Raw genomic sequence first — 26,796 nt, 5'->3', positions numbered from 1 at the left:
AATGAACAATAATAAATAAAAAATCATTTCATTTCAATTACAATGATTCTTTGTGGTGTGAAATCCTCATTTCCACAAAGTGCATTTGATATTTCTTTATATGAAAATGACCATTGATAACAACACGACCATGTTTTATTATTTTCTTTAAAAACAAAAATGTCATTTCCATTCGATCCATATCCAAATGCAAATAACCAATCATCTGTTTGACTATATAAACAAAATGCACATTGTGGTTGTACAATATCAAATTTCATCATTCTTTGTATTCTTCCTTTTGTTTCTAATGAAAATAAAAATGATTTTGGATCATTTATATAATCTCTAACTTTATCAATTTTCTTATCAACATATCCTCCAAATCTATTTCCATTTGTATCTTCAATAATAATTATTATATGTTCTTTATTTATTATTCTTTGATCAAATACTGATGTTTTCTTTTTCCAATTATCAATATTTGAATCAAACACTATATTTCCTATTCTTCTTTCTGTCCATTCTTCTATTTGTTGAATTATTTCTTTTGTTTTAACAATTGATATGTTATTTGGTGTTGATGTTGTTATTCCCATTATTATTTATTTTTAAGTTTTTATTTTTAATAACATTATTTATTTTATTGTTATATATCACATTTATTAATTTTGTTATTTGATTGAATCTCATGTTTATTATTAAGTTCATTTTATGTTTTTAATAACATTTATTTTCTACTTGTTGTTCATTTATTCTTTATTCTAATCATTTAATTAAGTATATTCAATTGTTTGTTAGCTATCACTTTACATCATTTCATTCGTATAATTACTTTCTTTTATCTTTTTTAATTCTTTGATTTTTTTCATATTTAATCATCAGATAAAAAAAATAAAAATATTTAATTGTTTAGTTTTAACGATAACTTAGTAAGAAGTCATTATAAAATTTACATGATTAAAAATTATTACATTATGAATATTATGTATAAATATGAAATGTATATTATCTTTTATAATTAATTTGGATAAGATTATTATTTATTTTTATAGTGTTGATTATGTTATTTTAAATTAACTTAATATTATTATTTTTATTTATGTTATTATTAAATTGTTTAATTATTGTTAAAATTAGATATTGTATTGATTTGATTGTTATATATTATTATGTTATTTCATTTTTATATTTATTATTATTATTAATTTGTTTGTTTATTAATTATATTAAGTATTTATTTATTTGAAATGATTGTTTATTATTATTATTATTTCATCATTATATTTATTTATATTGTTTATATTTAATTATATGAAATTAATTTATTTATTTATTTATGAATTATATATTTATAATGAATAATTTTATTTAATAATTTGTTTATTGTTGTTGTTATTTTATTTTATTTTTAAATCATTTATTTATCATATTTTGAAATTAATATATCTTTATTTATTTGAATAAGTATTGAATTATCATTTATATTTTCTATATTTCATTTTATTTATTATGATAATTCAATTAATTATTTTCTTATTACATAATTTATATATTAAAATAATTTTTATTATCATTTTTAATGTTATAATCATTTTATTATTTTTGAAATAATATTCAACACTTTTCATAAACAAAATATAAATAAATATAAAACATAAACACTTAATATATAAATCAAATAAAATAATTAAATCAATAATAACAATATGATAAAATATTTAAATTATTTATTAAATCAAATATTGATAATATTTTATTATTTTTTATTTTTTTATTTCAATAACTAAATATAAAAAGGTAGCGAAAAAAGCAAATAATAGAAAAATTGAAGAGAAAGAAGTGTATAAAAGAAAAAAGTGAAATTAGGAAGTAGAAGAAGATGAAAAGAATAAAAGTAGAATGTTGAGAATATAAAAATGAAAGAAGATAAAAATGAATAATTCAAAATGAGATAATAAAAGATGAAAAGAAGGATAATAAATGGTGCATTTTTATTACAGATATTAGAAATATGAAATAAAAAATATATAATTTATTGATGTAAAATATTTAACATTATTTTATTGATATAATTTATTTTATTCATTTTCTTTTTATAATTTTTATTTATATGCATTATTTCTTCCATTGTTGTGTTTCCCAAATAACATAAAGAAATTCATAATGTTTTAAACAACAATATAGAGAAGAATATTATTAGATGTATTAAATTGAGAAATAGTAATATGTGTACTAGTTGAAGTGAATGATAAATAATTAAACAACTTAGTTGATCACTAATTGTTTGAATGGTAAAAAATATTAGAAAATAAAAAGAATATAAAAAGTGGTAATAATAGCTTTAATAGAAAAGACAAAGTAAATAACTCTTAATGCAACGTAGTTATTTATGTAAGTAATCTTTTATTGTAGTAATTTTATAATTTTACTTTAATTCTGTATTTTGTATTGTGATATTGTTTTAAATTCTATTTTCTTTTCATTTATAATTGTATTTATTTAAATATATTATTTCTCAATGTACTTTATTTCTTGTTACTTTCATTTATTTTCAAACATATAATTGTATCAATTTGATATATTATTGATATTAAAAATATTATTTAGTTTTTGAACATAAAAATAACGTTCTAAAAAACAACAATAGAATAAGTTAACCAATAATAACGATACCTATTAAGTACTGGTGTAATTAAATTTTAAAGGGATAAACATTAAATGATATGAATGTGAGAAAAGGATAGTTTCAATAAAAAAAATAGAAATAAAACAAAATAAAAAAGAGAATAAAAAAGTATCTTAAGGATAATTATCGTATACCATAGGAAAATCAGAGTGTAACTAAAAATAAGTGATAAATAACAAAAAATCAAAAACAATTTCCAAAAAACATGGAAAAAAAGGAAAAAAGAAAAATAAAATGAACAATGTTTCATTTAAGAGGAAGGATAGTTAAATAAATAAAAAGAAACAGAATACTCATTGCTATTTGAATAGTCACACTAAATACAAAAGTGTATTCGTCAATATATTTAATAAGTTCTATCTCTCTTGAAATAGATATATTTCACTCTCCTTGAATAAAGTGAATTTAAATTTGGTATCATACTACAGTAAAGAGATTAGAAAATTAATTTTAAGAGTATAAAATTAGTTTTCTTTATCTTTAAATTAGTTTTTTGACTTTTGATTGATATAAATTTGATATTTTCATTTATACTACCTTCAAATATAATGATATTTTACTTTATCTGTGTTGTCTAATATAATGATATTATCTAATAATGTGTTTGTTATTATTCTGATTTATGAATAACAATTCTATTTCTAAAATGATTGTTAGAATCAATTTTATATTTATAACTTAGTTGTAACATTTGTAATAAAAGTGTATTTTCAGTATATAGATTTATAATAAAATATGCTTTATTTTAGTAATGATATGATTAATAATATTCATCATATTTTCTGATCAAGTTCATATCTTTTTATGTTATTACTTTGTTGATTATTAAAATTAAAAGAACAGTTTGATGTTCTTAATAAGAAGATAGTACTTTACAACAATTATAAGTTAAAACGAATTGCACTCAATAAAAAAGAAGAAAGAAGTTATTCAAATGGGTATTAAGAGAAGATATGATAAATCAAATAAACAATCTGATAATAACCAAAAACACATTTTTAATTCAATTTTTATTTTATTTTTTATTCAGAATTATTTTAAATTTATTTTAGGTTTTTATAAAAATGAATTAAAAATAATGGAATTTTAAAAGAGTTGATGATGAGGTTTTTCTTGTTAATGAACTTGTTGTTCATTCACAGTGATTTGTTATGGATAATACCCTTAGAAAAATTCTATTATCAATTGGATTTTCTGTGCTTGTTGTTATGTATATGTTCTTTCTATCCATTCCAATAACCCATTTAATTTCATTAATTTCAAACAAAACAATTTCAAAAGATGAGTTGTACAATAAATACACATGGGTTAGAAGAATTTCATTACTGCTAGGAATTATTTATGGGCTAGGAACAATGGTAATTCAAAAATTAAGAAGATTGGCTTTATATTCTATTTCTATCATGATATTCACTTTAAATATGATTCCTTTTTTATTAATTATTGATTGCATTGGATTTGTTCTTATTCAATTCTATTCATTACCATCTTCTTTTTTCATATCATTTATCACAGCAAATTATCTTCCAAATTATTACAGAGTCTCTATGTTCATTTTTGTTTTCATTGGCTCATTGTTAGTTGATGTTTATTCACTTTGGAAAGGACATAGATTAGAGTATTGTTATCTTAATCTCCATTCATCAAAAATATCAAAGGAATTCACATTTGTTCATATCAGTGATATCCACATTGGAAGTAGATTTGGTTCTCATTCTCAGGAGATTGTCGATAAAATACTTCCTCTTCATCCTGATTTCGTTGTCATCACAGGCGATTTAACTGATTCACCAAATATTCAAGCAGAAGAGTTAATGCCATTCAAATCATTGACAACACAATGTCCAGTTTATTTATCAACTGGAAACCATGATTATATCACTGGCATTGAATATCTTAAATCTATATTAACAAGTTGTGGGATTATTTTATTAGAAAACACATCAGTAATGGAAGAAGAACTTCAATGTTCTATCATTGGAACTAATGACACTCAATCAGAAAAAGAGTATATCAATGAAATGAATAAAGTTTCAAATGAAGTTACTCCTCATACATTCAACATTATCTTACAACATCGTCCTCATGGATATCAACAAACATGTGAAAAAGGAATATATGATTTAATGTTGTCAGGACATACTCATGTAGGTCAATTTGCACCATTTAATATTCTTGTTTATTTATTCTTTAAAAAGGCACATGGACTTTATTCAATTAAATCAAAAGATAACAAATATCAAATGTATCTCTACACACATCCAGGTACTGGTGCATGGGGACCTCATATGAGAAGTGCAGGAACAAATGACATTACAATCTTTCATATTAAACCATAATTATTTCTAATTATTAAATTATTTATTTTATTCATCTTTTATTTCTTTTACACTATCATTTAATAAACCAATGATAAAAGAGAAAGAATACTCTACCACTTCTCATTAACTCTTCAATACCATTCTAAATTCCATTATTATAAGATGGAAAAGGATATTTATAATATAAGAAATAATTATATAGTTCATATTCTTTGGATTCTGTTTGGTTCTTAATAATATTAAAGTATATGAATAACAAAGATACCTTAAAATAATGAATAAAACAATTAAATTACATTCATAACAATAAAAGTAATAAAATCACAAACATATTGATATAAATAATAAAGTATCAATGACTAAAAGAAAATATCAATTAAATAATTACAAATAAATGAAAATGGTATTAATTGATTCAATAAATTGATAATAATATATAAACTTATATTTTTAATTATACTCCATATTAATATAATTATTCAAAAGAATATTGAAATGATTATGTAATAGAGAAGTAATATAAAAATTATAATTTATCTTCTTATACAATAACCAACCCAACTTCAATGATGACCTTTCATATTATACATTATTTACAATTTTTTCAATGATATATTCTTTCTTTTTGATTTTTTTGAGATTCATAATAATACCTTATACTGGATATCCAATGTCAACATAAAATAAATGATGTTGATTTACATATTCAATTCTTTCTTTTACTTCTTTATTTTCTTGTTTATTTACTTTACAATTTATATTTAATCCATTTTCTAGATTAGTAAAATGAACTTTAAAAGGTGAAACCATTACAATAATGAAAAAGAATAATCCTATTACTATAATGATAATTCCATAAATTGAATTAAACATATTCCATAATAATATGTTCATTACACACTTTCTAAAAAATAATACAAATAATAAATACTACATTATTAGTATAATTTGTTCATAAATATCTTTATATTTATTTTCAATATGTTTTTATTTTATTTAGTTTAGGAATAAATGATATTGAAATATGTTTTTCACTCTTCATTTATTAAATATTTCTTTAAGATGTTCTTTCTTTCATTTTAAAAAAATTTATTTATTTCAACAAAAATGAAATTAAGTATCTTCAATTCTACTCAGACTCTCCTTCTGATGATAAACTCTTATTTTCTTTTTGCTCTTCTCTTTGAATCAAATCTTGTGAACTTTCCTTTTTATCTTCTTTTTCCTTTAATGGTTCTTCTATTTTACTTTCTACACTTATTGTTTCTATTGGAACATATGACTTACGTTTAGAATTCTCATTTACACATAATGTATCAACACATGCACTAGTTTCTCCATCAATATATCCTTTATATACTTTTGATAACATAATTGCAACTTCTTGAAAAGAGGGTCTATCTCGTGGGTCTTGTTGCCAACATCTTTCAATAACTTCCGAAAATAAACACCCACTCGGTATTTCAAGTCTTTTTCCTGCTCCAACAAATTTAAGAATTGATTCACCATCTGGGAATTTTATTGAATTATATGGATCTTTACTTATCCAAACTTCTAACATACAAATAGCAAATGAATATACATCTGATTTTAATGTCATTTGTTCATTAACTTCACCTTTTTGTAATGTCATTTCTGGTGCCATATAAACAGGTGTGCCAATGTGTTGAATTCCTAATTTTTGAGATGATTCAATGAATGAACGAGAAGTACCAAAATCTGTTACTTTAGCTGTCACTGGATCAAATGGATTGTTTGAAACGACTAAAACATTATCAGTTTTTAAATCACGATGAACAATATCGTTTTGATGTAAATATTCCATTCCACGTGATATATCTTGACAAAATCTAATCTTTAATAAATCATTCGTTGTGTTTGTTTTCATAAATTTTCTTAATGACCCTAATGGACAAAATTCTGTTACAAGACATAACGTATCTGGTGTTACAACACTTCCAATATAATTCACTACATATTGACATCTAATTCTTTCCATCATTCCAGCTTCTTGCATAAAATTAGGTAATAAGTCTTTGATGTCTACTAAATCAGTTTTCATTAACTTAACCGCAACATCTACTCCTCTCCATTCAGCACGATAAACAATACCAAATGTACCTGAACCAATTGGTGGATGAATTAAATTAATTTCTTCATAATCAATCTTAGTAGATAATGCTGATTCAAGATTTAAATCCAAATAAACATAAAGTTTGTTTAAACTTTTTACTTGTTTCTTCTTTCTTTCTACTGATTTTCCTTTTGAACCATCTTCTTTATCTTTCGAGCTATCTGTTTTTGGTGATCGTAAGTTCATACTAGAGTTATTACGGATAGAAGAACTTTTTGATTTTGAACTACGTTCAGAAAATTCACTTGTGTTTTGACTAGACTGTGATTGTAACTCTAATAATTGAGGATTTTCTTCAAGAAGTTCTTGCATTATCTGTTTAAATTTTCCATACCTAATCGTTACAGGTACTTTTTCTCTTAAAACACATGTGCAATTCACGTTTATGACACACGTCACTTCACCAGTTTCTCCTGGGTGTACACTTAATATAGCAGGAATAAAAGAGATTGTATATTTTAAATAATCTCCACCATGGAAAATGAATCGAATTGGTTCATTTTTTTTGTTTGTTACTCTGATAACTGTTTTAGTATCTTCATCTACTTCAACATGATTTTGACACTCATTGAAAAGAATCTCACTACTTTCAAAAGAAAACAATGCGTTTGGTTTATGTATATCAATGTACTGAGCTCCTTCTTTGTTAAATTTGATTACTGTGGACTCAATCAAAATCCTTTCATCTTTTTGTTGTTCTGAAATGATAAGTTTATTTAAGAAGATGTATTTTGAAATAAAACCAATAAGTAGTAATAGCCAAATGAATATCCATATGATAATTCCACCTATAAATATTATTAATGATACAATAGATCTTCGTACTCTTTGACACCCTACTGAATGTGCCTCAAACCATCCAGCTTGACATTCACATTCATAACAACCTTCTCCACCATCACATTCTTCACCTTCATCAAGTACATTATTTCCACATTTATTACTTAAACAATACATTCTTGGACTTTCATAAGGACGATATCCTTCAATACAAACGCAATGGTGACAACCTTCTCCACCATCACATTCTTCATAATCATTAATTATTCCATCTCCACAAGTTGGAACAGCACAATTAGTTACACCATTGATTGTTAATGGAATATATCCATCTTCACATGAACAGGTAGAATAATCACAATTTGGGTCAATATAATTATTTCCAGAAACTTTTTCACATTCTTCACCTTCATCTTTTTTTCCATTTCCACACAATGAACAACTATCTTGTTTTAAAACATATCCATCATTACAAATACATGTTTGAGATACTTTATCACAAACACCATTTCCACCACAATTATATGGACATAATGTTGTGATAGTTAAATTAAAAGCTGCATTATTATCAGTAATAACACCAGCAAAAATAAAATAATCATATTGACTTGATAATGTTACCATCATTGAAGCATGATGACTTCCTGGTTCAGGACATCCTTTAACATCATATCTTTCACAAACAGCATTTGTTATATGATTTTTAAAATTATAACCACAATCAATTGTTGGTTTAACATCTCCAGTTGATGGAACTTTAATTAAATGTAATGAAGTATAATAATCTGAAATAGAATTACATGTACTAATTAATACATTTCTATCAGCTCCTTGTAAAAAGTACCATAATCCAATTTGTTCTGTAACAGTACATGCAGATGATGATTTTATTCCATATGCTGTATTAACTACTGTTGTAAATCCACTTGTAGCAACTTCTGGCCAATTAACTATTGAATAAACATAAGAACATGGATGAACAATTGGTGTAAATAAAATAGGAACATCAGTAGTAAAAGGTATTCCAAATGGTTTATGAACAAATAAATAATATGGTGTATTTTCAATTAATTGTAATACAATTCTACTCAATTTAACAAAATGTGATAAATTATCATTATCTTCAATACATTCTTGTTCTTTTCCTTCTGTTATTTTTTTTATTCTTGGACAATTAGAAATAACAAAAACAGTATCTTCTCCATATGCATTTCCTTGTGTATCTATAAATTCAATAGAAACTGAATCATAATGTTTTTGTGTTTCTATTGCAATATATTGTGTTTTACTTGATATTACTTTAACCCAATATCCTGGTGCATATGGTTGTTGAATAGATAATCTTTTAGAACATATATTTATTGACATTTCTTGTTTATCAGGAGTTAATATAAGTGTTTGATTTGTATCATTTATAGTAATAGAATAATCATGTAAAGTAATGTATTCTTGACATGATTTTACAGTACTTTCATTAAATGTTACACATTTGAGATATCCTTGTGGAATATATCCTTCAGTACATCCTAAACAATCTGAACGATATCCTTTCTCATCACAATATCCACATTCATCTGGTGTATAACATCCTGTTTTACATCCACCAATTAAACAAGATGGAACACATCCAACTGATTGAACATCATCTTCAGGAAAATAACCATCTTCACAGATACAATCTTTTCTACAATTACTTCCTCCATCACATTCTTCATCAAATCTTTGACGAATTCCATCACCACATTTACACATACAATGAGTAAAGAAAAGAACAAAAACTACTATTATCTTTTCCTTCATTTGATTGATTTTGTTGTTTTTTTCTTTTTTCTCTTTTCATTTTTTTATTTTATTTTATTCTAATGAAAGTTCATTTAACCAGTTTTCCCATTCTTTTCTCAGTTCTTTGATTCCTTTTTACAACATTAAAATGTTATGAACTAAAGTTTCAATTCTTTTTCTTATTTCACTCTATGAAATCAAATAACAAAAAAACTACCTTCTCTATCAGATGTATTCTTGTTTTTATCAATGGAATTACTCATCTTTAATAATTTGTTTGTTTTTCTTTGATACTTTGAGTTAAATATTTAATTTGAGGGAGTTTATAAGATGAAAACCAATTCTTAAGTATTAGACTTTCATATGAAATGTTTTTTGTGATTAGACTCTATTCATTTGTTTTGTTTTTAGACTTTTTAAACTAACTCTATGTACTATCATTACTGTAAGTTATCTTTTGACTTCTATCACTTCAAAAATGGTTTTACAAAAAAGACAATGTGGTATAGTTTCAGCAGGTTTTTTCATTGGTTTGTTTTTCATCGTTAAGAATAGAAATGGATAAATAACTACTATAAACTCTGAAGACGTTTTCTTAATCTCTGGGATAGTTAAATTTCTTCTAAATCTAATATCTTTTTCTCTTTGGTGTTAAGATTGTTTTACTATCTTCTTAATCTCAACTATCTTAGATATGAAATAGTTTATTTCAGTTTTTATTACAAACAGTTGTTGTGTTTTTGATTTCATTGATTTATTTTATCAGTTTTCAACATTGTTTCATTTCATTTTATCCAAAGATTAATTGTTAGAAATATCTGTTAATACTTTAACAATGCTATTCGATCTGTGATATCTATTAAGTGAATCATCAATGTTTATCATTGGATTAAATAATAACTATATTGTTATTTTATCTTTTGTTGTATTATTCGTGTTTAAGTTTATTATCAATTATGTTATAACACAGCTTGTTCGTGTGTTTTAGAATAGTTGTTAAACAATGAATTAAATGAAACAACACTTCTTCAAAATGAGATTACATCTTATTGAATATGGAAGAATGAAACAGTGTTCATAATAAATCTTATTAACAAACATTTATTATTTGATTATCTCTTATAATGATTAAAGTCAATGTTATATTTTTATCCAATTTAATTATTCATTTATAATTGAATATTTAATATTATTTATATCTATTATATTGTTTGTCAATTACAATATTCTTTGAATGAATCTATATAGATGTAGAGTACTACATTAACTATTAATACTTATTTATATTGTTAAATCACTTGTTGGTGTATTAATGTATTGATAAATTAGAATTAACGAAATAAAATAGAAAAGATGTTATTGGCATTATGTAATTTTAATAAACATGGTTTTGATTTGATATCAAAAAGTTAAGAAACATTACATTTCTCATTAACAAGCACTATGAAATACTATACATACAAACTTTAATCATGCATTATTCCATAGTCATTTTATGGTAGTTGATAAAAATAGAAGATTACCAATTACAGAATTATTAGTATAAAAAGTTTTATTAGATTAACAAAACAAATAGTTTATGTTAGTTAAATGTGCTGAAAGAAGGAATAATCTTTTCATAATATTCATGAAGTATTGAATGTAGATATTCTTCAAGTGTCGAAAATGAAGAATAGAAAAATAATTATAATCGAGTTGGAGTAAAATAAATTGGTGATTACTTACATAATCTTTAGAAGTAAATGATTGTTTAAAACATTAGTTTGTATTCTCATAAAAGACAAAAGAAATGTTCATAACTTTAATGAAAGGAATGATTACTGCATAATAATATTAGAGATTAATCAGTTTAAACAAATACATCAATCAATCATTTGATTGATATTTTATAGATATGTATATTGATTATTATTTGATTTTAATCCTTTTTATTAAAAATTATCATTTGTTGTAGTAGTTCTTATTCAATTTATTTAAAATTAACTGAATAGATCAGTATTATTTCTCATTCATCAATAAAAAGGTTAAATAAAATACTTAAACACTCTGATTATTTAAACAGTGTTTAATATACTTTTTGATGTTGCTCTTGTTTTTTTTATTTTAAGAAATACCAGATAAATGGTTAAATAACTTTAAATAATGTATAAGATGGTATTATTAATAAATGAAAATAAAAGAGTGATTTAATGATTATAGAAATTAATTCGTTTTGTTCATTATTTATTGTTTATTTCAAACAAGTTAAATGTTTTAATGCATTTTATTGAATTACTATATTTTTGTGCTGGAATGGAAATTATTCATTTGTTTGTAAATGTTACTTTAATTAATAATATTGAGATAGTTATATACTGGTATTTTACAGTGATGAAGAATCTTTTCTTATCAATATCTGTTTCAGTTACTATGAGTATTAATAATTTAATAATACGAATGTAGTTGTCTAAGGAACAAATAGAACATAAATCAAAATAAATATTAGATTATACAAAGTGAAAAGAATAAAAAAGTATTTGAAAATAAAATGGCTAAGATACAAGGAAAATTAAATTATCAGATAGAAAGAAGATGGAGTTACTAATGTCAAAACAAACTTTGTGTTAATTAAGACAATTATAATAATAAAATACTCATATTTGTTTATTCTTTACATCACTTCCAAATTATTCATTTTACTTATTTTGAATTATTTAGACTGTTTTCAAATTGAATGTGTATTTATCTCATTTAATCAAACTTGTTGAATTTTGATCTTTTTTTGATAATCCATTTTTTCTAATAACTGAACCATTAATATGTTTGTTGTTTTGATAACACTTATTATTTATAGTTTATATCAGAAAATAAATCCAATAAATTAAAGATGATAACAAAATGGTATTGAAGAATAGAAGTTTGAAATAATAATAGTAAATAATGTGAATAACAACACCAATAGTAATATTCAATTTAATAAAACAAAAGAATGAATCATACAAATAGTATAATGAGAATCAAGAAAGATAAATGATGTAATATTTGATTTATACATTATTGATTTGACGGAAGAAAGATAATTATTTAATAAAAGAGTAATAAATAAAGAACATATAATACTTATTATTGAATATGAAGATTGAAATAAATTTAGAGGATATGTTAATGTGAAAATTAATAAGTAGGATATAAAAATTATATATATGACACAAAGTCATTTTTATTTTGATCAGAGCTAAATGGAAGAATAAAAGAAATGATGAAAATTGATATTAAATAATCATAATTTAGACTTACTTGGGTCGTTAGATATCTGATAATTCTATATTTAAATTTGGACAATATGATATTGTTATTTTAAAAGAGAAATATATAGTATGTGCTATTGTAATCAGTAATCATTTGAATGTAATGGAACAATAAATACACTTTATAGAAAATATTATTTCACACAAAAATGAATCATTATTATTGAAATGAAATGATGAAAATATTCAATCAATAATAAACATTTATATTTAATTCATTTTTATTAACCTCATTTGTTAGATTCAAAAGAATGAGCTGTGTCAATGTTCTAGTTAAAAATAATACATAAGTGTTATTAAACATGAATTAAGAGTAATAATAATTTAATAAGTTTAAATTGTTAAATCAAGGTAATATATTGTTGTTATAAATGAATAAATATTAAAACAAAAATTATTTAACTTGGAAATTTTATTAGAATCAATTGTTATTAATAAAATAACGAATAAAAACTAAATAAACAATTAATTACATTAAGACTATTATTAGAAATAAGATAACTATTGAACCTAATTATTTTTTGTTTCAAATATGTATCAATAATAAATAAATAATTATCAAAATTTCATTCAACATAAAATTCATAGAAAAAAGGTTGAATAATTTTACATAACAAAAATATAATAACAACAACTAATAAATAATATAATGAGAAATTGTGTTATTTCATTATAAGATTTATAAATTATGTAACTATAATTGATTGTATTTACATAGCAAAGTATTGAATATAATAATCGATAATCTTAAGAATATTAAAATCAAATAATATTGAAGAATATAATCAAACAGGTATAATAAAATAAATTTTTTCTTTTATAAATGTGTTTATGTTTTGATTAACTTAATAACATCTCAGTCATTTAATACTTTGTTATTTAAACAGTAAAAGATTAAATTTATATTAAAAGATAAGAAATGAATCAACAGCATATGTGATACAAAAGTATCAATGAATTTCAGAAATTAAGTGAAGAATAACAGAAAGAAATTATCTGTGAATATATTGAAAATTATAGAAAAGCATAATAAAGAAATTCTTATTGTGACATTTATTATGAATTGTATGTTTATAATGATGTTTATTAATACTTGTGGTTAATTTTTCTATGATTCATTGTATAGAATTTATAATACAATAATTCAAAACTATAAGCATCAAATTTGTTGTATTAAACAATGATGTATTTTATTGTAAAAATAGAATATTACAACTATCATTTTATTCACTACTTAGTTTTCAACATTTATATAATTTAAAATCGTTATAAAATTTACATAATTAAAAAAAAATTAGTTAAATTATTATTGAATAATTTGTATATGTGTGAATTATATTTTGTATTAATTATTAGTATTCATTTAGATTTATTCACTCTTCATTCTCATTGTATCAATTCTTGTTTTTTAATTATTTAGTTATTGAAATAAAAAAATAAAAAATAATAAAATATTATCAATATTTGATTTAATAAATAATTTAAATATTTTATCATATTGTTATTATTGATTTAATTATTTTATTTGATTTATATATTAAGTGTTTATGTTTTATATTTATTTATATTTTGTTTATGAAAAGTGTTGAATATTATTTCAAAAATAATAAAATGATTATAACATTAAAAATGATAATAAAAATTATTTTAATATATAAATTATGTAATAAGAAAATAATTAATTGAATTATCATAATAAATAAAATGAAATATAGAAAATATAAATGATAATTCAATACTTATTCAAATAAATAAAGATATATTAATTTCAAAATATGATAAATAAATGATTTAAAAATAAAATAAAATAACAACAACAATAAACAAATTATTAAATAAAATTATTCATTATAAATATATAATTCATAAATAAATAAATAAATTAATTTCATATAATTAAATATAAACAATATAAATAAATATAATGATGAAATAATAATAATAATAAACAATCATTTCAAATAAATAAATACTTAATATAATTAATAAACAAACAAATTAATAATAATAATAAATATAAAAATGAAATAACATAATAATATATAACAATCAAATCAATACAATATCTAATTTTAACAATAATTAAACAATTTAATAATAACATAAATAAAAATAATAATATTAAGTTAATTTAAAATAACATAATCAACACTATAAAAATAAATAATAATCTTATCCAAATTAATTATAAAAGATAATATACATTTCATATTTATACATAATATTCATAATGTAATAATTTTTAATCATGTAAATTTTATAATGACTTTTTGCTCGGACAATTTTTAGATATTTTTTGTATATTTTATAATTAATTCCTCCATGTTATAAAGAAGAAAATCAAATATTTTTACAATTAAAAATACTTCAAAACTCAAAAAAAAAAAATTAAATTAAAATGAATGAACGAATAAACACAATAAATAACAATAAATTATGAATAAAAATTGTGTATAATGAAATAATATAATACCAATGTATTTTGATGACATTAAAGATTTTATTAATTTAGAAATTGAGTTAAAAGATTTCAATGAAATATGGAACAATTTCATTATAACTATTTCCTTTAAATGAATATTCAAGAAAATTATTTCGTAATATTGAAACATTTCATATTTATTATAAATATGATGAAATATTTAAAAAAGGAAAAATAACTAAAGAAATGACATAGTATGAAGTAGGTTATTTAACCATATTTATTCAAAAAAGAAGCAGGAAATATGTGTAAAAATAAAATATAAAATATGTTTTAGAAAAATATGAAAATAAATACCACTAAAAGTTAATTCACTTGGACATTATTGTTTTCATAGTTGCAAATCATTAACAACAATTAATATACCAACAATAATTAAAGAAATAGGAAGTTATTGTTTTCTTAATTGTAAAAGATTAAAGTCAGTTACTATACCAACTACAGTTAGTAAAATTGTAGATAGTTATTTTAAATACTGTTCATCATTAACATCATTAAATATAGAAAGTACTAAGTTTATAACAACAAAAAATTTTATTTTTTTTATGAACTTGTTAAATAGTTTTGAAATCACAAAAAGTCTAGAAATAATCATTGAAAGAATATTGAAAAGAAAGATATAATAGATTTATTATACGAATATCAATTATTGAATTAGGAGTTTGTTGTTTTTCTTGTTGTAAATCATTGAGTAGTGTTACTATTCCAACATCAATTACTAAAATATGTAAATAGTGTTTTAGAGAATATTCTTCATTAATTAATATGGTTATTCCAAGTTCAATTGTTAAATTAAAAAGTATGGGTTTTATCAGATACTATTTATTTAAATCTGTTAATGTATGTTCACTAGTTACTAAAATAGACTATGAATGTTTTAAAGACTGATCACCATTAGCTATTATTATTATTTCAACATCACTTCTTGAAATAGGAGATAAGTCTTTTCAAAAACGTAAATAATTTCAAACAATTAATATGCTATCAAAGTTAATAAAATAGGAAGTTCTTTAAAGAATATGTATCATTAAAATCAATTATTAAATACCATCATTAACCATTGAATTAAGAAACAAATGTTTTTATGGATGTAAATAACTTACTCAAATAGAAGTTCCAACAAAAATAGCTCAACTAAGAGATTATTATTTTCATGGTTGTATATCATTAAAGAATATATTATACGAATAACAGTTATTAAAATATTAAATGTTGTTTAAGTGAATGGTTGTTACTAACTAGTATTAGTATTCTACATCAGTAAGTGGATTATGAAATTACTGCTTTAATGATTGTACAACGTTAAAGAGTATTATAATACCAAAAACACTTAATAAAATATGAGAATAATGTTTCTATGAATGTACCACTAACCAATATATTGCAAATATTAAATTTGTAGAAGAGAATAAAATATTTATTAATGAACTAGTGTTGATCATTTGGAATGCCAGAAAGGTTGAAGGTAATCAATAACAAAGAAACTAATCGACAGACAACAGATGATTTTATTATTCCAACAATGGTTAGTAAAATAGGAGATGAGTGTTTCCTTAACTCACCATGCAAACCAAGAATAAAATAAAACACTGTACTCACCAAAATACTTTACATAATACTAATTTTTATAAAACAGAATAATTTAATTTGTTTTCGATAATTTCATTTCTAACCATTTATATTTATCTCTCAATGATAAAAATGATGTTGATGTGATTTATCAATTGTGGGTATTTTAAATAAGTATATATTAAATATTGAATTGTATTAAATAAATGACAGTGAGTTTGTTAAACAAATTTATTTTTTGTAAACAATTAAATATTTCATATTTTTATAAATTAATTGTTCATTATCATGTTATAATCTCATTACAATTTAATCAGTTATAATACCACATTGAATATATATTAATTTATTGAAAATAGTATATAACCTGTCTCTAGATATGATGTTTCAGTGTTTTGTATTCATTTCTATTTAATTTATTGTATATTTATCAAGACAATTCAATAGATTATTTCTATCTTATTAAATGAAAATAAATACAACAAAAAGTGAATATTAACAAAAAAAAAATAAGAAAAAATGCAACTGATGGGAGTTGAACCCATAACTCTTAACATTTTGACTATAATACTTCATCAATATTAATGTAAGAAAGCGTTTTACCATTTAAACTACAGCTGCTTCTTGAAAAAGAATTTTTAAAAAAGGAGTGATATTATAACTTACTATTTCATTAAATTTTAAATTGAAACAAAATACTCATAACAAATAGTATAATAAACTATAATAATAGTAAATTCCCGAAATAAAGGGTTTTGAAGAAAAGAAAGAACTTTTGGAATCCAATGTCCGAGACAGTAGCCAAGAAGAGAACCTTCAAGAAATTTGAATTACAAGGAAAATCACTTGAAGAAATCACTGCTATGCCAGAGGCTGATTTTGTCAAGATGTTGGACGCTAGAGCTAGAAGATCATATAGAAGATCCCCCAAATTAAAACATGAACGACTTGTCAAGAAACTCCTTAAAATCAAAAAGGCTACCAAAGAAGGTGAAAAGCCAAAACTTGTTAAAACACATTGCAGAGATAAAATCATTCTTCCAAATATGATTGGTTCAGTTATTGGTGTTTACAATGGGAAATCCTTCACTACTGTTGAAATTAAACCAGAAATGCTTGGACATTATCTTGGAGAATTTTCAATTACTTACAAACCAGTTACCCATGGAAGACCAGGTGTAGGAGCTACTCACTCTTCTAAATTCGTTCCATTGAAATAAAATTGGATTTATTTTTTATATTATTATTTTTTATTATCAAGAAAAATATTTGGTTGTTTTAAAAACAATTCATTGAAAATTACAAATGAAGTGTTTTGTTTTCAAAGAGGTATTAAGACATTAGAAAAAGATAATAACAAAAGTATCAAAATGAATAAGAAAAGAATAAGAAAGAAATAATTTGCATCATTTGAACAATAGCATATTGGTAATTTTATAACCAGATAAATAAATCAAATAATAAATTAATAAGAAAGATAATTATTTTAAATAATATTTTTAAACAACAAATAACCAAAAAAAAAGAAATGAGAAAAAATCATGAAAGGAAAAAAGAGAAAATCTAAAAAAAAAAGAAAAATCAAAGAGAAAAAAGTTCTCAAAAAAAAAAAAATAGAAGAGAAAGGAACTAAGAATTAAAAAATCATAATATTATAGCTTATAATGAGCACAACAAAATTAATTTTTATTGCTCTTATTATTGTAAGTTGTATTGCAGAGAATTTTATTAGATTCCCATATCCTGGACTTCCAAGTACAGATATAGATGGAAAGAAAGAATATTCTATTTTCAGAAAGAAGCAACAAGCATATTTATTAATTAATATGCTTAGAGTTGATCCACAAGCATTTGTTGAAAAATATATGAAACCAGTTATTGCAGATGAATCATGGAAACTTCTTTTTAAAACAGAATCAATTAGATTAAAGAAATTCCCAGATTATTATCCATTATATCAAGATGCATTACTTGAACAAACAGCATCTCATGCTAGACTTGGAGAATCATTTGCTAATGTTAGATCAAGATTAAAATCTAAATTACCAGAAAAATTAGATGGATTTATTCCAGGATATAAGCCACTTAAATTACTTGCACAAACATTAATGTGGAAAACTAAAACTCAAAATGATTTCTTTAGTTATTTATGTCATGGAAGTTATCAAGATATTCAACATTGTGGAAAGAAAGATTTAGTTCTTGCAGGATGTAAACCAGATTATATTAATAGAAAAACACCAAGAGGAAGAATAAGATTTTTATTAAGACCATCAGGAGTTGTTGGATGTAATACAGTTAATACTCTTGTTAAAGATGAAAATTTATTTGCATGTGATGTAACATATCCAGATTTTAGTCCAAGACTTAGAATTAAATCACCAATGATTGCAGGAAATTGGTTTAATACAGGAATTGGAAATTCAAGAATATATGCAGTTGTTATTCATGTTCCACAACATGAAAAAGTTAGTAAAGTAGAATTAATTATTGATGGTAAAATGATTGAATTACCACTTGCTTATCAAAATGGAGTTACACATGTTTATAGTATTGCTTATACACCACTTAAACATATTCCAAGTTTAATGAAAGGATATTTCTTCCATGCAATTATTAATGGAAAGAATTTCTTCTATCCAGCACAATATTATTATGATTGGGAAGAAAATATTAAATTAAATGTTAAACAAAGATATAATGGATTTTGTAAAATTCCATTCCCAGATAGAACATGTGAAGTTTGTGATGAAGGATATAGAAATGTTAATGGAACATGTGATAAATGTTTATTTGAAAATTGTTCAGAATGTACTAGTGATGTTTGTACAAAATGTTCTAAAGGATATTTACTTTCATATGGAACATGTAAAACACCATGTATTGAACATTGTGATGTATGTTCATATTCAACAACATGTGATAAATGTGCACCAACTCATTTCTTAAATACTACTAATGGAACATGTGTTGAATGTTCAGAAAAATTCCAAGATTGTGCAACATGTACTAATGAAAAATGTTTAACATATAAATGTCAATATACTGATCCAACATGTAATATGAAGAAAACACCAGGACAATATTTTAGTGAAATTACACAAAAATGTGAAAAATGTTCAGAAGGATGTAAGAGTTGTACATATGATCAATTTAGAGGAAGTAAATGTCTTGTATGTAATAATGGACTTTTCCTTACTGAAGAAGGAGAATGTATTCCATGTCATTATGTTGATGGATGTGCACCAGGACAATGTGATGGTATTAAATGTCTTAGATGTAAAAGAGGATATTATTCATCTGGAAAAGGATGTATTAAATGTGATGAAACATGTGCACAATGTACTACTAATGGAACATGTGTTGCATGTGCATATGGATATTGGCTTGATCCAGAATATGGTAAATGTGTTGAAAATTATGAAGTAGAAAATTGTGAAAGAAAGAATGTTCATGGAATATGTTCAAAATGTAAAGAAGGATTTGGATTTGATAAATATCATAAATGTGTTACATGTGATGCATCATGTAAGAAATGTTTTATGGCTGATAAATGTGAAGAATGTAAAGAGACATTTTATAATGATAAAGGACATTGTATTCCATGTTCAAGAAGAGGATGTGATCTTTGTGATGCTAATGAATGTTTCAGTTGTCAACCTAATTCATATCTTCATAATGGAGTTTGTGTTAGAGGACCACCAGGATGTTCATTATGTCATGATAAAGCACCAATTTGTAAAGTATGTGAAAAAGGAATGAAAATGGAAAATGGACATTGTGTTCCAGATTGTGATATTAAAAATTGTGCTAAATGTAATGGAGATGAAACATGTAGATATTGTAAATCTACACTAAATCCATTTTATGGATATGAACCAGCACCAAATGGAACAGATCCATGTCCATTTGTTTGTGATCCAGTTGAATTAAATTGTTTATTAACAGAAAAAATGAAAAGAGGAGAAGTTGATGCATGTTTCTCTCTTGGATGTAAATATTGTCCACCACATACATTTAGAAGAAATCATAAATGTATTAAATGTGCTATTGGATGTGCTCATTGTTTAAATGAAAAAGAATGTATTAAATGTCTTCCAGGATATAGTTATTATATGGGAGAATGTTTCCAATGTAATAAAAATGGTACTTGTGGAGAAGGAGAATATATGGAAGGATGTACTTGTACATCATGTGAAAAGAAATTCCCACATTGTTCAGCATGTGATAAAGATCAATGTATTGATTGTGATCCTCATTTTGTCTTATCAGATAATAAAACTAGTTGTGTTCCATGTACTAAAAAGACATGTCCACCCCCACCCCCACCACCTTGTCGTGGTAAAGATTGTGATCATCCACATCATCCAGATTGTGATGGTGATGATTGTCCAAAACCAGAACCAACTCCTGATCCAATTCCAGAACCAGAACCAGTTCCACAAGAATGTAATGCTACTGCTAATTTCTCAAGAATTGGAGATAGTTATGTTTTTGATCCAATGTGTGTAAAGAAAGATATGGATTGTTATTGTATTGAATGTGCATGCGGATATGAATTGTCAATTACTAATCATACATGTGTTGAAGTTTCAGAAGAAAAGAAATTAAATCTTTGTTGTAATACTGAAGATGGATGTTGTACATCATGTCAACCAGGATATAAATTAGATGGATGTAAATGTATTAAAGATTGTAAATGTGGAGAAAATGATGATGGAACATGTAAAGAAATAATTGGAATTGAAAATTGTAAGACAGTTGGATGTGATAATATTTGTCAAGAATGTTTAGAAGGATATTATTTAAATGGAACATCATGTGATAAATGTATGGATAATTGTACTCATTGTAAGAATAATAATACATGTACACAATGTCAAGAAGGATATTATTTAAATGAAACAACATTAATTTGTGAAAAATGTAAGAATTGTAGTGGTATTTGTGATTCTACTGGACTTGTTTGTGAATCATGTGCACCAGGACAATATCTTAATGAAACTACTGGAGAATGTGAATCATGTGTTGGATGTGAACGATGTGTAGTTAATGATAATGTTGTTTATTGTACTTTATGTGCTGATGGATCAGTTCCAGTCGATGGATATTGTGCTAAATCAACAACATTTGCTAGATCAGGTGTTAATGGAGTCAGTATTATTCTTGCTATGATTATGATGATTGCTTTGATGCTTTAAAAGAAGCATATAAATCAAATCAATTATTAGCTGAAAATTTTTGGGTTAATTTTAAGAATTTTTTTAAAAAAAAAAAGAAAGAAAAAGAGAAAAACGATGAAAAGGAACTTTCTTTATTTCTTTAAATTGATATTATTCATTGAAATGGATATAGTTATTGCACATTGTAAAGGAACATTAGTTCGAAGAACATATGAATTTCATAAGATGTTGAAAAGGAAATTCATTGTGAATGAAATATTTGAAACTGAACTCAACTTTGTTACTCAACTCAATATGGTTATTTTCTTGTTTAAAAAACCATTGGAAGATGCTAATGGAAAAATCCTTCCTAAACTTCTAATACGAACATTATTCTATAATATAGATCAAGTTATGACTGCAGCATGTATGAATGCCAATATTTTTCAAAAATGTATTGTAAATTGGAAATATGATTCATGTTTTGGAAAAAGTATTCTTTCAACTGTTTGTTTTCTTTTTTTTTTTAATTTAATTATTATAATAGTATTAGAATGATCAAATTAATTAAGTGATAGTTAAATAATATGTTACCATTAGTTGAATATACACTTCGTTCAGATATGCAAAAGAAAGAATTAGAGAATGCTTATAAAAACAAGATTTTTAAAGGATTTGTTCAACTAAGTTGTAGTGAAGAAACAACAAAGAAATTATCATTAGAAGATTTATTGATAAGGTTTGAAGTTAATTTTAAATTGTTTATAATAATAATAAAAAAATAAAAGGTGGTATTGATTTATTATAGTCCAATTCAAAGATTAATGAGATATCATACATTATTAACTGAACTACTAAAATATACACCATTAAAACATCCAGATTATAAATATACTGTAAAAGCAGATCAAAAATTTCATGATTTAGTTATTGCAACAAATACACGAGCTAAACAACATGATTTATTGTTAACATGTGCATCAGTTATTTATGGAATGGGAGAATTAATTCAACCATGGAGATATTGTATTTATTATGAAGAATGTTATATAAATGGATTAAAAACAAAATCAATGTGTTTTTTATTTAATGATGTTATTATTTGGATGGATAATATTATTCCATTAGTTATCAAACAACAAGTAAGTTATTTTTTAAAGTTTGAAGAAACAAATCAAATATATTTAACAGAAATTACAAATCATTTTAAATCAATTAGAATACCAAATTGTTATGAAATTATACTAAAAAATAAACGTTATAGTTTTGTATTTCTTAAACATGAGAATTTAAATACATGGGCTAATGTATTAGATACTTATTTAAATTCTAAATAAATTGTTATAATTTTCTTTTATTTTTCTTAGTTCTTAATTTAATTTTAGAATAGATAAAATAGTCTGTAATAACCCAATTTTGAAGAATCTTATTATTTCATTTAAACAATGCAATCAAAAGAAGAAAAATTAGAAGAATTAAAACAAAGATTTTCAAGTATTGCTTTACAATGTGAACAAAAAATAAAATTAATTTCAGAATCTAATGAAAAAAATAATAATAATAGAGAAGAATATAAAAAGAATATTTGTTTTTCTTGTACTCTATGGTTTTTAAAATTCTTAGTAATTCTGTTCTTTTTAATTTTTATTCTTATTATTGGAGGATTATTATCAATACAAAATGATTGAAATAATAAATTAAATATTATTTTTAATTTATTTTTTTGTTTATTAAAAGAAAAAAATAAATAAATAAATAAAAAATTAAATATTATTTAATCAAAAGAATAATAAGTTAACAATGAATTGTTTATAAATTTTATTTCTTTTCATTAATTTCCATTTCAATTTCTGTATTAATATATTTTTCATTATTTTCAAATAAAGGAATTGATGAAGATGATTGTTCATTAAGATTTTGAGAAATATTAATTACTTCTTTTTTAATACTAGAAAATGAATGTTTTGATTGATTATCAGTATTAATAGTAGATTGTAAATGAGAAAGAGTTAAATTTGATTGTTTATTTATTTCATTCATTTCAATTTCATCAATAATTTCAATATGATCTTCATTATTATCATCACGTTGATATGTTCCTTTAATAAATTTATCTAATGAAAAAGTTTTATTAGTATCTTTATAATCCATACCAGTACATGACAAGAAAACTTCTTCAAGATTAGAAGGAGAAACTCCCCAATTAATAACATTAATTTCTTTAGATTCTAGTTTTGTTAATAATATTAATAATTCTTTAGAATTATTATATTCTATTCCAATTTTTAATTTACCAGATACTTTTTGAATAATTTTAGCTTTAGGAATAAGATTAAGAATAGTTTTTTCTATTTTATTAATTTCTTCTATATCAATATTTAAAGTAAGAACATATCCAGTTCCAAATTTTGATTTTAAATGAGTAGAAGTACCAATACATTGTATTTTACCACGTGACATAATTGCAATTTTATCACTAAGAATTTCTGCTTCATCCATATAATGAGTTGTTAATAATATAGTTTTTCCAATTTTAATTTTTTCAATTACTTTCCATACTTCTCTTCTTGAAACAGGATCCATTCCTGTTGTTGGTTCATCTAATATAATACATTTAGGATTAGCTATACATGCAATAGCAACACTTAATCTTCTTTTCATACCACCAGAATAATTTCCAACTTGTTTATCTCCAGATTTAGTTAATGAAACAAGATCAAGTAAATTTTCTATTTCTTGTTCTAAAATATATCCTTTTAAACCTTTTAAACTACCATAAAATCTAAGATGTTCTCTTCCAGTTAATACAGGGAAAATAATATCATGTTGTGGACATAATCCAATTTGTGATCTAACATAACTAAGATCTAATGCAAGATCTATTCCTCCCATAAATATTCTTCCATGTGATGGAATATGTTGTCCAGTAATAATTTTTATTAATGTTGATTTTCCTGCACCATTATGTCCAAGTAAAGTAAAAACAGTTCCTGCATCAACAGATAAAGTAATTCCTCTTACAGCATGAACATCATTTTTAGATTTATAAGGCCAATTAGTATAAAAAGTTTTTCTAACATTATATAATCTCATTGGTTTTTTATTTGATTCATCAAGAGTTATTTTTTTTTCTATATCTACATCTTCATCTATTTCATCATCATCATCTTCTTCTTTTATAACTTTTTTAGCAAGTTGTTTTAATGTCTTATAACCAAAAATTTCAAATAACCATCCATTTTCAGATTCACTACTAATTAATATTAATGTTCCAACAATAATCCAAAAAATACCAATACAAAACATTAATAACATAGAATAAAATGGTCCAAAAACATTTGAGTTAGGAATTTTTTCTAACATATTTGACCATGTTAATCCATAATCATATCTTTTTGTAAAACCAGACATAGAAGTACCAAAGAATAAAGGAGGGAATAATCCAAGAATAATTATATAAATATAAGCTAAATTATTAAAAATAGCATCAACAAACATTGAAGTTTCTGCTAATAATTGAAAAATTAATCCAACAATAAAAAATCCTATTGATGATGTTATTGCAATACGTGTTTTATTTATTAATGTAGCTAAAAAATAAGCAAAACATGTTAATGAAAATGTAAATGTCCACATAACAATAAATAAACAAAATAAATTTGCTTTTGTCATTAATCTAAATCCACAAATTGCTCCTATTCCAATAACAAACCAACAAAGAAAGAATGAAATAATCATATTTTGAATAAAATGTGCTATCCAATAAACACTATCATACATTCCTACCATTTTCATATAAAGACGATGTTCATTTTCTTTTTCTCCAACAATGAGATTAAGAAAAATAATAAAATTAATTAAATAAATAACAAAAAGATAAGGTCCACTAATATCTCCTAATAATTGTTTTTGTAATGTTTCATCTTTATTATTTGGAAATCGTTGATATTTAAAATTAATTGTAATTGGGTTTTTATTTATTTTACTTATTAAAAATTCTTGTGTTTCCCAACTAATTTGCATATAACTTTTTGTTTGAATAGTTTGTGTCATATGTGGATTTACTAATACTGAATATTGTAATATTGTTGGTGTTGAATCAAAAACATTTGAATTAGATGGATGAAGAATAAGAGTTGAAACATAATGAAGATCTTCATCATATAAAAAATCTTCAATTGTTCTATCATTCATATTTGTTGAATTAATGATAATAATATTTTTCATTGGATAATGTTGTTTAAATCTTTCATATAATTCTAAAATATCATTATTCTTAATTATTTTATTATTTGGATTATTATTAAAAATATAAAGATCAACACAATCATTTCCAAGAAATTCAGGACATTCAGGTAATGTTTGATCTTTAATATTTTCTGTTAATGTAAAAGAAGGTTGTTCAATTAATGTTTTATCAAAAATTAATAATAATAATAATACAAATAATCCAATAATAAATTGTGATATTATTTTTCCTGGTGATCTCCATTGAATTAATGCATTTCTTTTAATTAATATCCAAAGTTGTGAAAGATAAGTAGAAGTCATTCAGAGTTAATTAATATTAGTTATTTTTAAAGGGTTTTTTTTTTTGTTAATCTTAAAAGA

At 22.9% G+C, this 26,796-nt stretch overlaps 7 protein-coding genes across 7 annotated transcripts, besides 60 other annotated features; 5 read left to right on the top strand and 2 right to left on the bottom strand.

The window, feature by feature from the left end:
• Positions 1-537: a repeat region.
• A 28-nt stretch (positions 538-565) lies between these two features.
• Positions 566-748: a microsatellite.
• A 116-nt stretch (positions 749-864) lies between these two features.
• Positions 865-889: a sequence feature (AT_rich).
• Positions 890-921: 32 nt separating this feature from the next.
• Positions 922-977: a sequence feature (AT_rich).
• An 8-nt stretch (positions 978-985) lies between these two features.
• Positions 986-1,153: a microsatellite.
• Position 1,154: 1 nt separating this feature from the next.
• Positions 1,155-1,335: a microsatellite.
• A 10-nt stretch (positions 1,336-1,345) lies between these two features.
• Positions 1,346-1,520: a microsatellite.
• Positions 1,454-1,586: a microsatellite.
• Positions 1,587-1,608: 22 nt separating this feature from the next.
• Positions 1,609-1,724: a microsatellite.
• A 3-nt stretch (positions 1,725-1,727) lies between these two features.
• Positions 1,728-1,778: a sequence feature (AT_rich).
• A 47-nt stretch (positions 1,779-1,825) lies between these two features.
• Positions 1,826-1,963: a microsatellite.
• A 33-nt stretch (positions 1,964-1,996) lies between these two features.
• Positions 1,997-2,094: a sequence feature (AT_rich).
• Positions 2,095-2,383: 289 nt separating this feature from the next.
• Positions 2,384-2,534: a microsatellite.
• Positions 2,535-2,558: 24 nt separating this feature from the next.
• Positions 2,559-2,588: a sequence feature (AT_rich).
• A 142-nt stretch (positions 2,589-2,730) lies between these two features.
• Positions 2,731-2,903: a microsatellite.
• Positions 2,904-3,662: 759 nt separating this feature from the next.
• Positions 3,663-3,748: a sequence feature (AT_rich).
• Positions 3,749-4,023: 275 nt separating this feature from the next.
• EDI_172650 (uncharacterized protein) lies at positions 4,024-5,007 on the top strand (the record flags this gene model as incomplete). The annotated part of the gene is made up of 1 exon (XM_001738046.1): positions 4,024-5,007. The coding sequence occupies one exon, from the start codon at positions 4,024-4,026 to the stop codon at positions 5,005-5,007; it is 984 nt and encodes a 327-aa protein (XP_001738098.1).
• Positions 5,004-5,039: a sequence feature (AT_rich).
• A 122-nt stretch (positions 5,040-5,161) lies between these two features.
• Positions 5,162-5,190: a sequence feature (AT_rich).
• A 69-nt stretch (positions 5,191-5,259) lies between these two features.
• Positions 5,260-5,429: a microsatellite.
• A 75-nt stretch (positions 5,430-5,504) lies between these two features.
• Positions 5,505-5,526: a sequence feature (AT_rich).
• Positions 5,527-5,894: 368 nt separating this feature from the next.
• Positions 5,895-5,988: a sequence feature (AT_rich).
• A 77-nt stretch (positions 5,989-6,065) lies between these two features.
• Positions 6,066-6,088: a sequence feature (AT_rich).
• Positions 6,089-6,118: 30 nt separating this feature from the next.
• Positions 6,119-9,703, bottom strand: EDI_172640 (serine-threonine protein kinase, putative; the record flags this gene model as incomplete). The annotated part of the gene is made up of 1 exon (XM_001738045.1): positions 6,119-9,703. The coding sequence occupies one exon, from the start codon at positions 9,701-9,703 to the stop codon at positions 6,119-6,121; it is 3,585 nt and encodes a 1,194-aa protein (XP_001738097.1).
• Positions 9,686-9,765: a microsatellite.
• Positions 9,766-10,839: 1,074 nt separating this feature from the next.
• Positions 10,840-10,894: a sequence feature (AT_rich).
• Positions 10,895-12,639: 1,745 nt separating this feature from the next.
• Positions 12,640-13,150: a repeat region.
• Positions 13,151-13,164: 14 nt separating this feature from the next.
• Positions 13,165-13,200: a sequence feature (AT_rich).
• An 86-nt stretch (positions 13,201-13,286) lies between these two features.
• Positions 13,287-13,374: a sequence feature (AT_rich).
• Positions 13,375-13,511: 137 nt separating this feature from the next.
• Positions 13,512-13,539: a sequence feature (AT_rich).
• A 227-nt stretch (positions 13,540-13,766) lies between these two features.
• Positions 13,767-13,797: a sequence feature (AT_rich).
• Positions 13,798-14,218: 421 nt separating this feature from the next.
• Positions 14,219-14,292: a sequence feature (AT_rich).
• Positions 14,293-14,376: 84 nt separating this feature from the next.
• Positions 14,377-14,430: a sequence feature (AT_rich).
• Positions 14,431-14,433: 3 nt separating this feature from the next.
• Positions 14,434-14,549: a microsatellite.
• A 22-nt stretch (positions 14,550-14,571) lies between these two features.
• Positions 14,572-14,704: a microsatellite.
• Positions 14,638-14,812: a microsatellite.
• Positions 14,813-14,822: 10 nt separating this feature from the next.
• Positions 14,823-15,003: a microsatellite.
• A 1-nt stretch (position 15,004) lies between these two features.
• Positions 15,005-15,172: a microsatellite.
• An 8-nt stretch (positions 15,173-15,180) lies between these two features.
• Positions 15,181-15,236: a sequence feature (AT_rich).
• Positions 15,237-15,252: 16 nt separating this feature from the next.
• Positions 15,253-15,289: a sequence feature (AT_rich).
• Positions 15,290-15,350: 61 nt separating this feature from the next.
• Positions 15,351-15,417: a microsatellite.
• A 170-nt stretch (positions 15,418-15,587) lies between these two features.
• Positions 15,588-15,622: a sequence feature (AT_rich).
• A 28-nt stretch (positions 15,623-15,650) lies between these two features.
• Positions 15,651-16,189, top strand: EDI_172630 (uncharacterized protein; the record flags this gene model as incomplete). Its single annotated transcript, XM_001738044.1, has 3 exons — positions 15,651-15,655; positions 15,792-16,015; positions 16,068-16,189. 3 exons carry the CDS (start codon positions 15,651-15,653, stop codon positions 16,187-16,189), a joined length of 351 nt encoding a protein of 116 aa, XP_001738096.1.
• Positions 15,704-15,750: a sequence feature (AT_rich).
• Positions 15,981-16,001: a sequence feature (AT_rich).
• Positions 16,190-17,185: 996 nt separating the features above from the next.
• Positions 17,186-17,231: a sequence feature (AT_rich).
• Positions 17,232-17,250: 19 nt separating this feature from the next.
• Positions 17,251-17,301: a sequence feature (AT_rich).
• Positions 17,302-17,808: 507 nt separating this feature from the next.
• On the top strand, positions 17,809-18,243 carry EDI_172620 (40S ribosomal protein S15, putative; the record flags this gene model as incomplete). The annotated part of the gene is made up of 1 exon (XM_001738043.1): positions 17,809-18,243. One exon carries the CDS (start codon positions 17,809-17,811, stop codon positions 18,241-18,243), a length of 435 nt encoding a protein of 144 aa, XP_001738095.1.
• Positions 18,244-18,249: 6 nt separating this feature from the next.
• Positions 18,250-18,280: a sequence feature (AT_rich).
• Positions 18,281-18,467: 187 nt separating this feature from the next.
• Positions 18,468-18,527: a sequence feature (AT_rich).
• Positions 18,528-18,539: 12 nt separating this feature from the next.
• Positions 18,540-18,648: a microsatellite.
• A 39-nt stretch (positions 18,649-18,687) lies between these two features.
• Positions 18,688-22,224, top strand: EDI_172610 (uncharacterized protein; the record flags this gene model as incomplete). Its single annotated transcript, XM_001738042.1, has 1 exon — positions 18,688-22,224. One exon carries the CDS (start codon positions 18,688-18,690, stop codon positions 22,222-22,224), a length of 3,537 nt encoding a protein of 1,178 aa, XP_001738094.1.
• Positions 22,225-22,289: 65 nt separating this feature from the next.
• Positions 22,290-22,331: a microsatellite.
• Positions 22,332-22,368: 37 nt separating this feature from the next.
• On the top strand, positions 22,369-23,522 carry EDI_172600 (Rho/RAC guanine nucleotide exchange factor, putative; the record flags this gene model as incomplete). The annotated part of the gene is made up of 3 exons (XM_001738041.1): positions 22,369-22,692; positions 22,764-22,924; positions 22,994-23,522. 3 exons carry the CDS (start codon positions 22,369-22,371, stop codon positions 23,520-23,522), a joined length of 1,014 nt encoding a protein of 337 aa, XP_001738093.1.
• Positions 22,703-22,731: a sequence feature (AT_rich).
• Positions 22,933-22,972: a sequence feature (AT_rich).
• Positions 23,504-23,569: a sequence feature (AT_rich).
• Positions 23,570-23,872: 303 nt separating this feature from the next.
• Positions 23,873-23,918: a sequence feature (AT_rich).
• Positions 23,919-23,955: a microsatellite.
• Positions 23,956-24,003: 48 nt separating this feature from the next.
• EDI_172590 (ABC transporter, putative) lies at positions 24,004-26,736 on the bottom strand (the record flags this gene model as incomplete). Its single annotated transcript, XM_001738040.1, has 1 exon — positions 24,004-26,736. The coding sequence occupies one exon, from the start codon at positions 26,734-26,736 to the stop codon at positions 24,004-24,006; it is 2,733 nt and encodes a 910-aa protein (XP_001738092.1).
• Positions 24,423-24,458: a sequence feature (AT_rich).
• Positions 25,633-25,669: a sequence feature (AT_rich).
• Positions 26,026-26,054: a sequence feature (AT_rich).
• Positions 26,156-26,183: a sequence feature (AT_rich).
• Positions 26,437-26,501: a sequence feature (AT_rich).
• Positions 26,611-26,645: a microsatellite.
• A 54-nt stretch (positions 26,737-26,790) lies between the features above and the next one.
• Positions 26,791-26,796: part of a microsatellite that runs on past the window's edge.

Source organism: Entamoeba dispar, genomic scaffold (genome assembly GCF_000209125.1).
Source record: "Entamoeba dispar SAW760 scf_1105229461063 genomic scaffold, whole genome shotgun sequence".
Lineage (NCBI taxonomy): Eukaryota > Evosea > Mastigamoebida > Endamoebidae > Entamoeba > Entamoeba dispar.
Note: the sequence above shows the minus strand (reverse complement) of the source record. Positions and strands in the feature narration are given on the sequence as shown.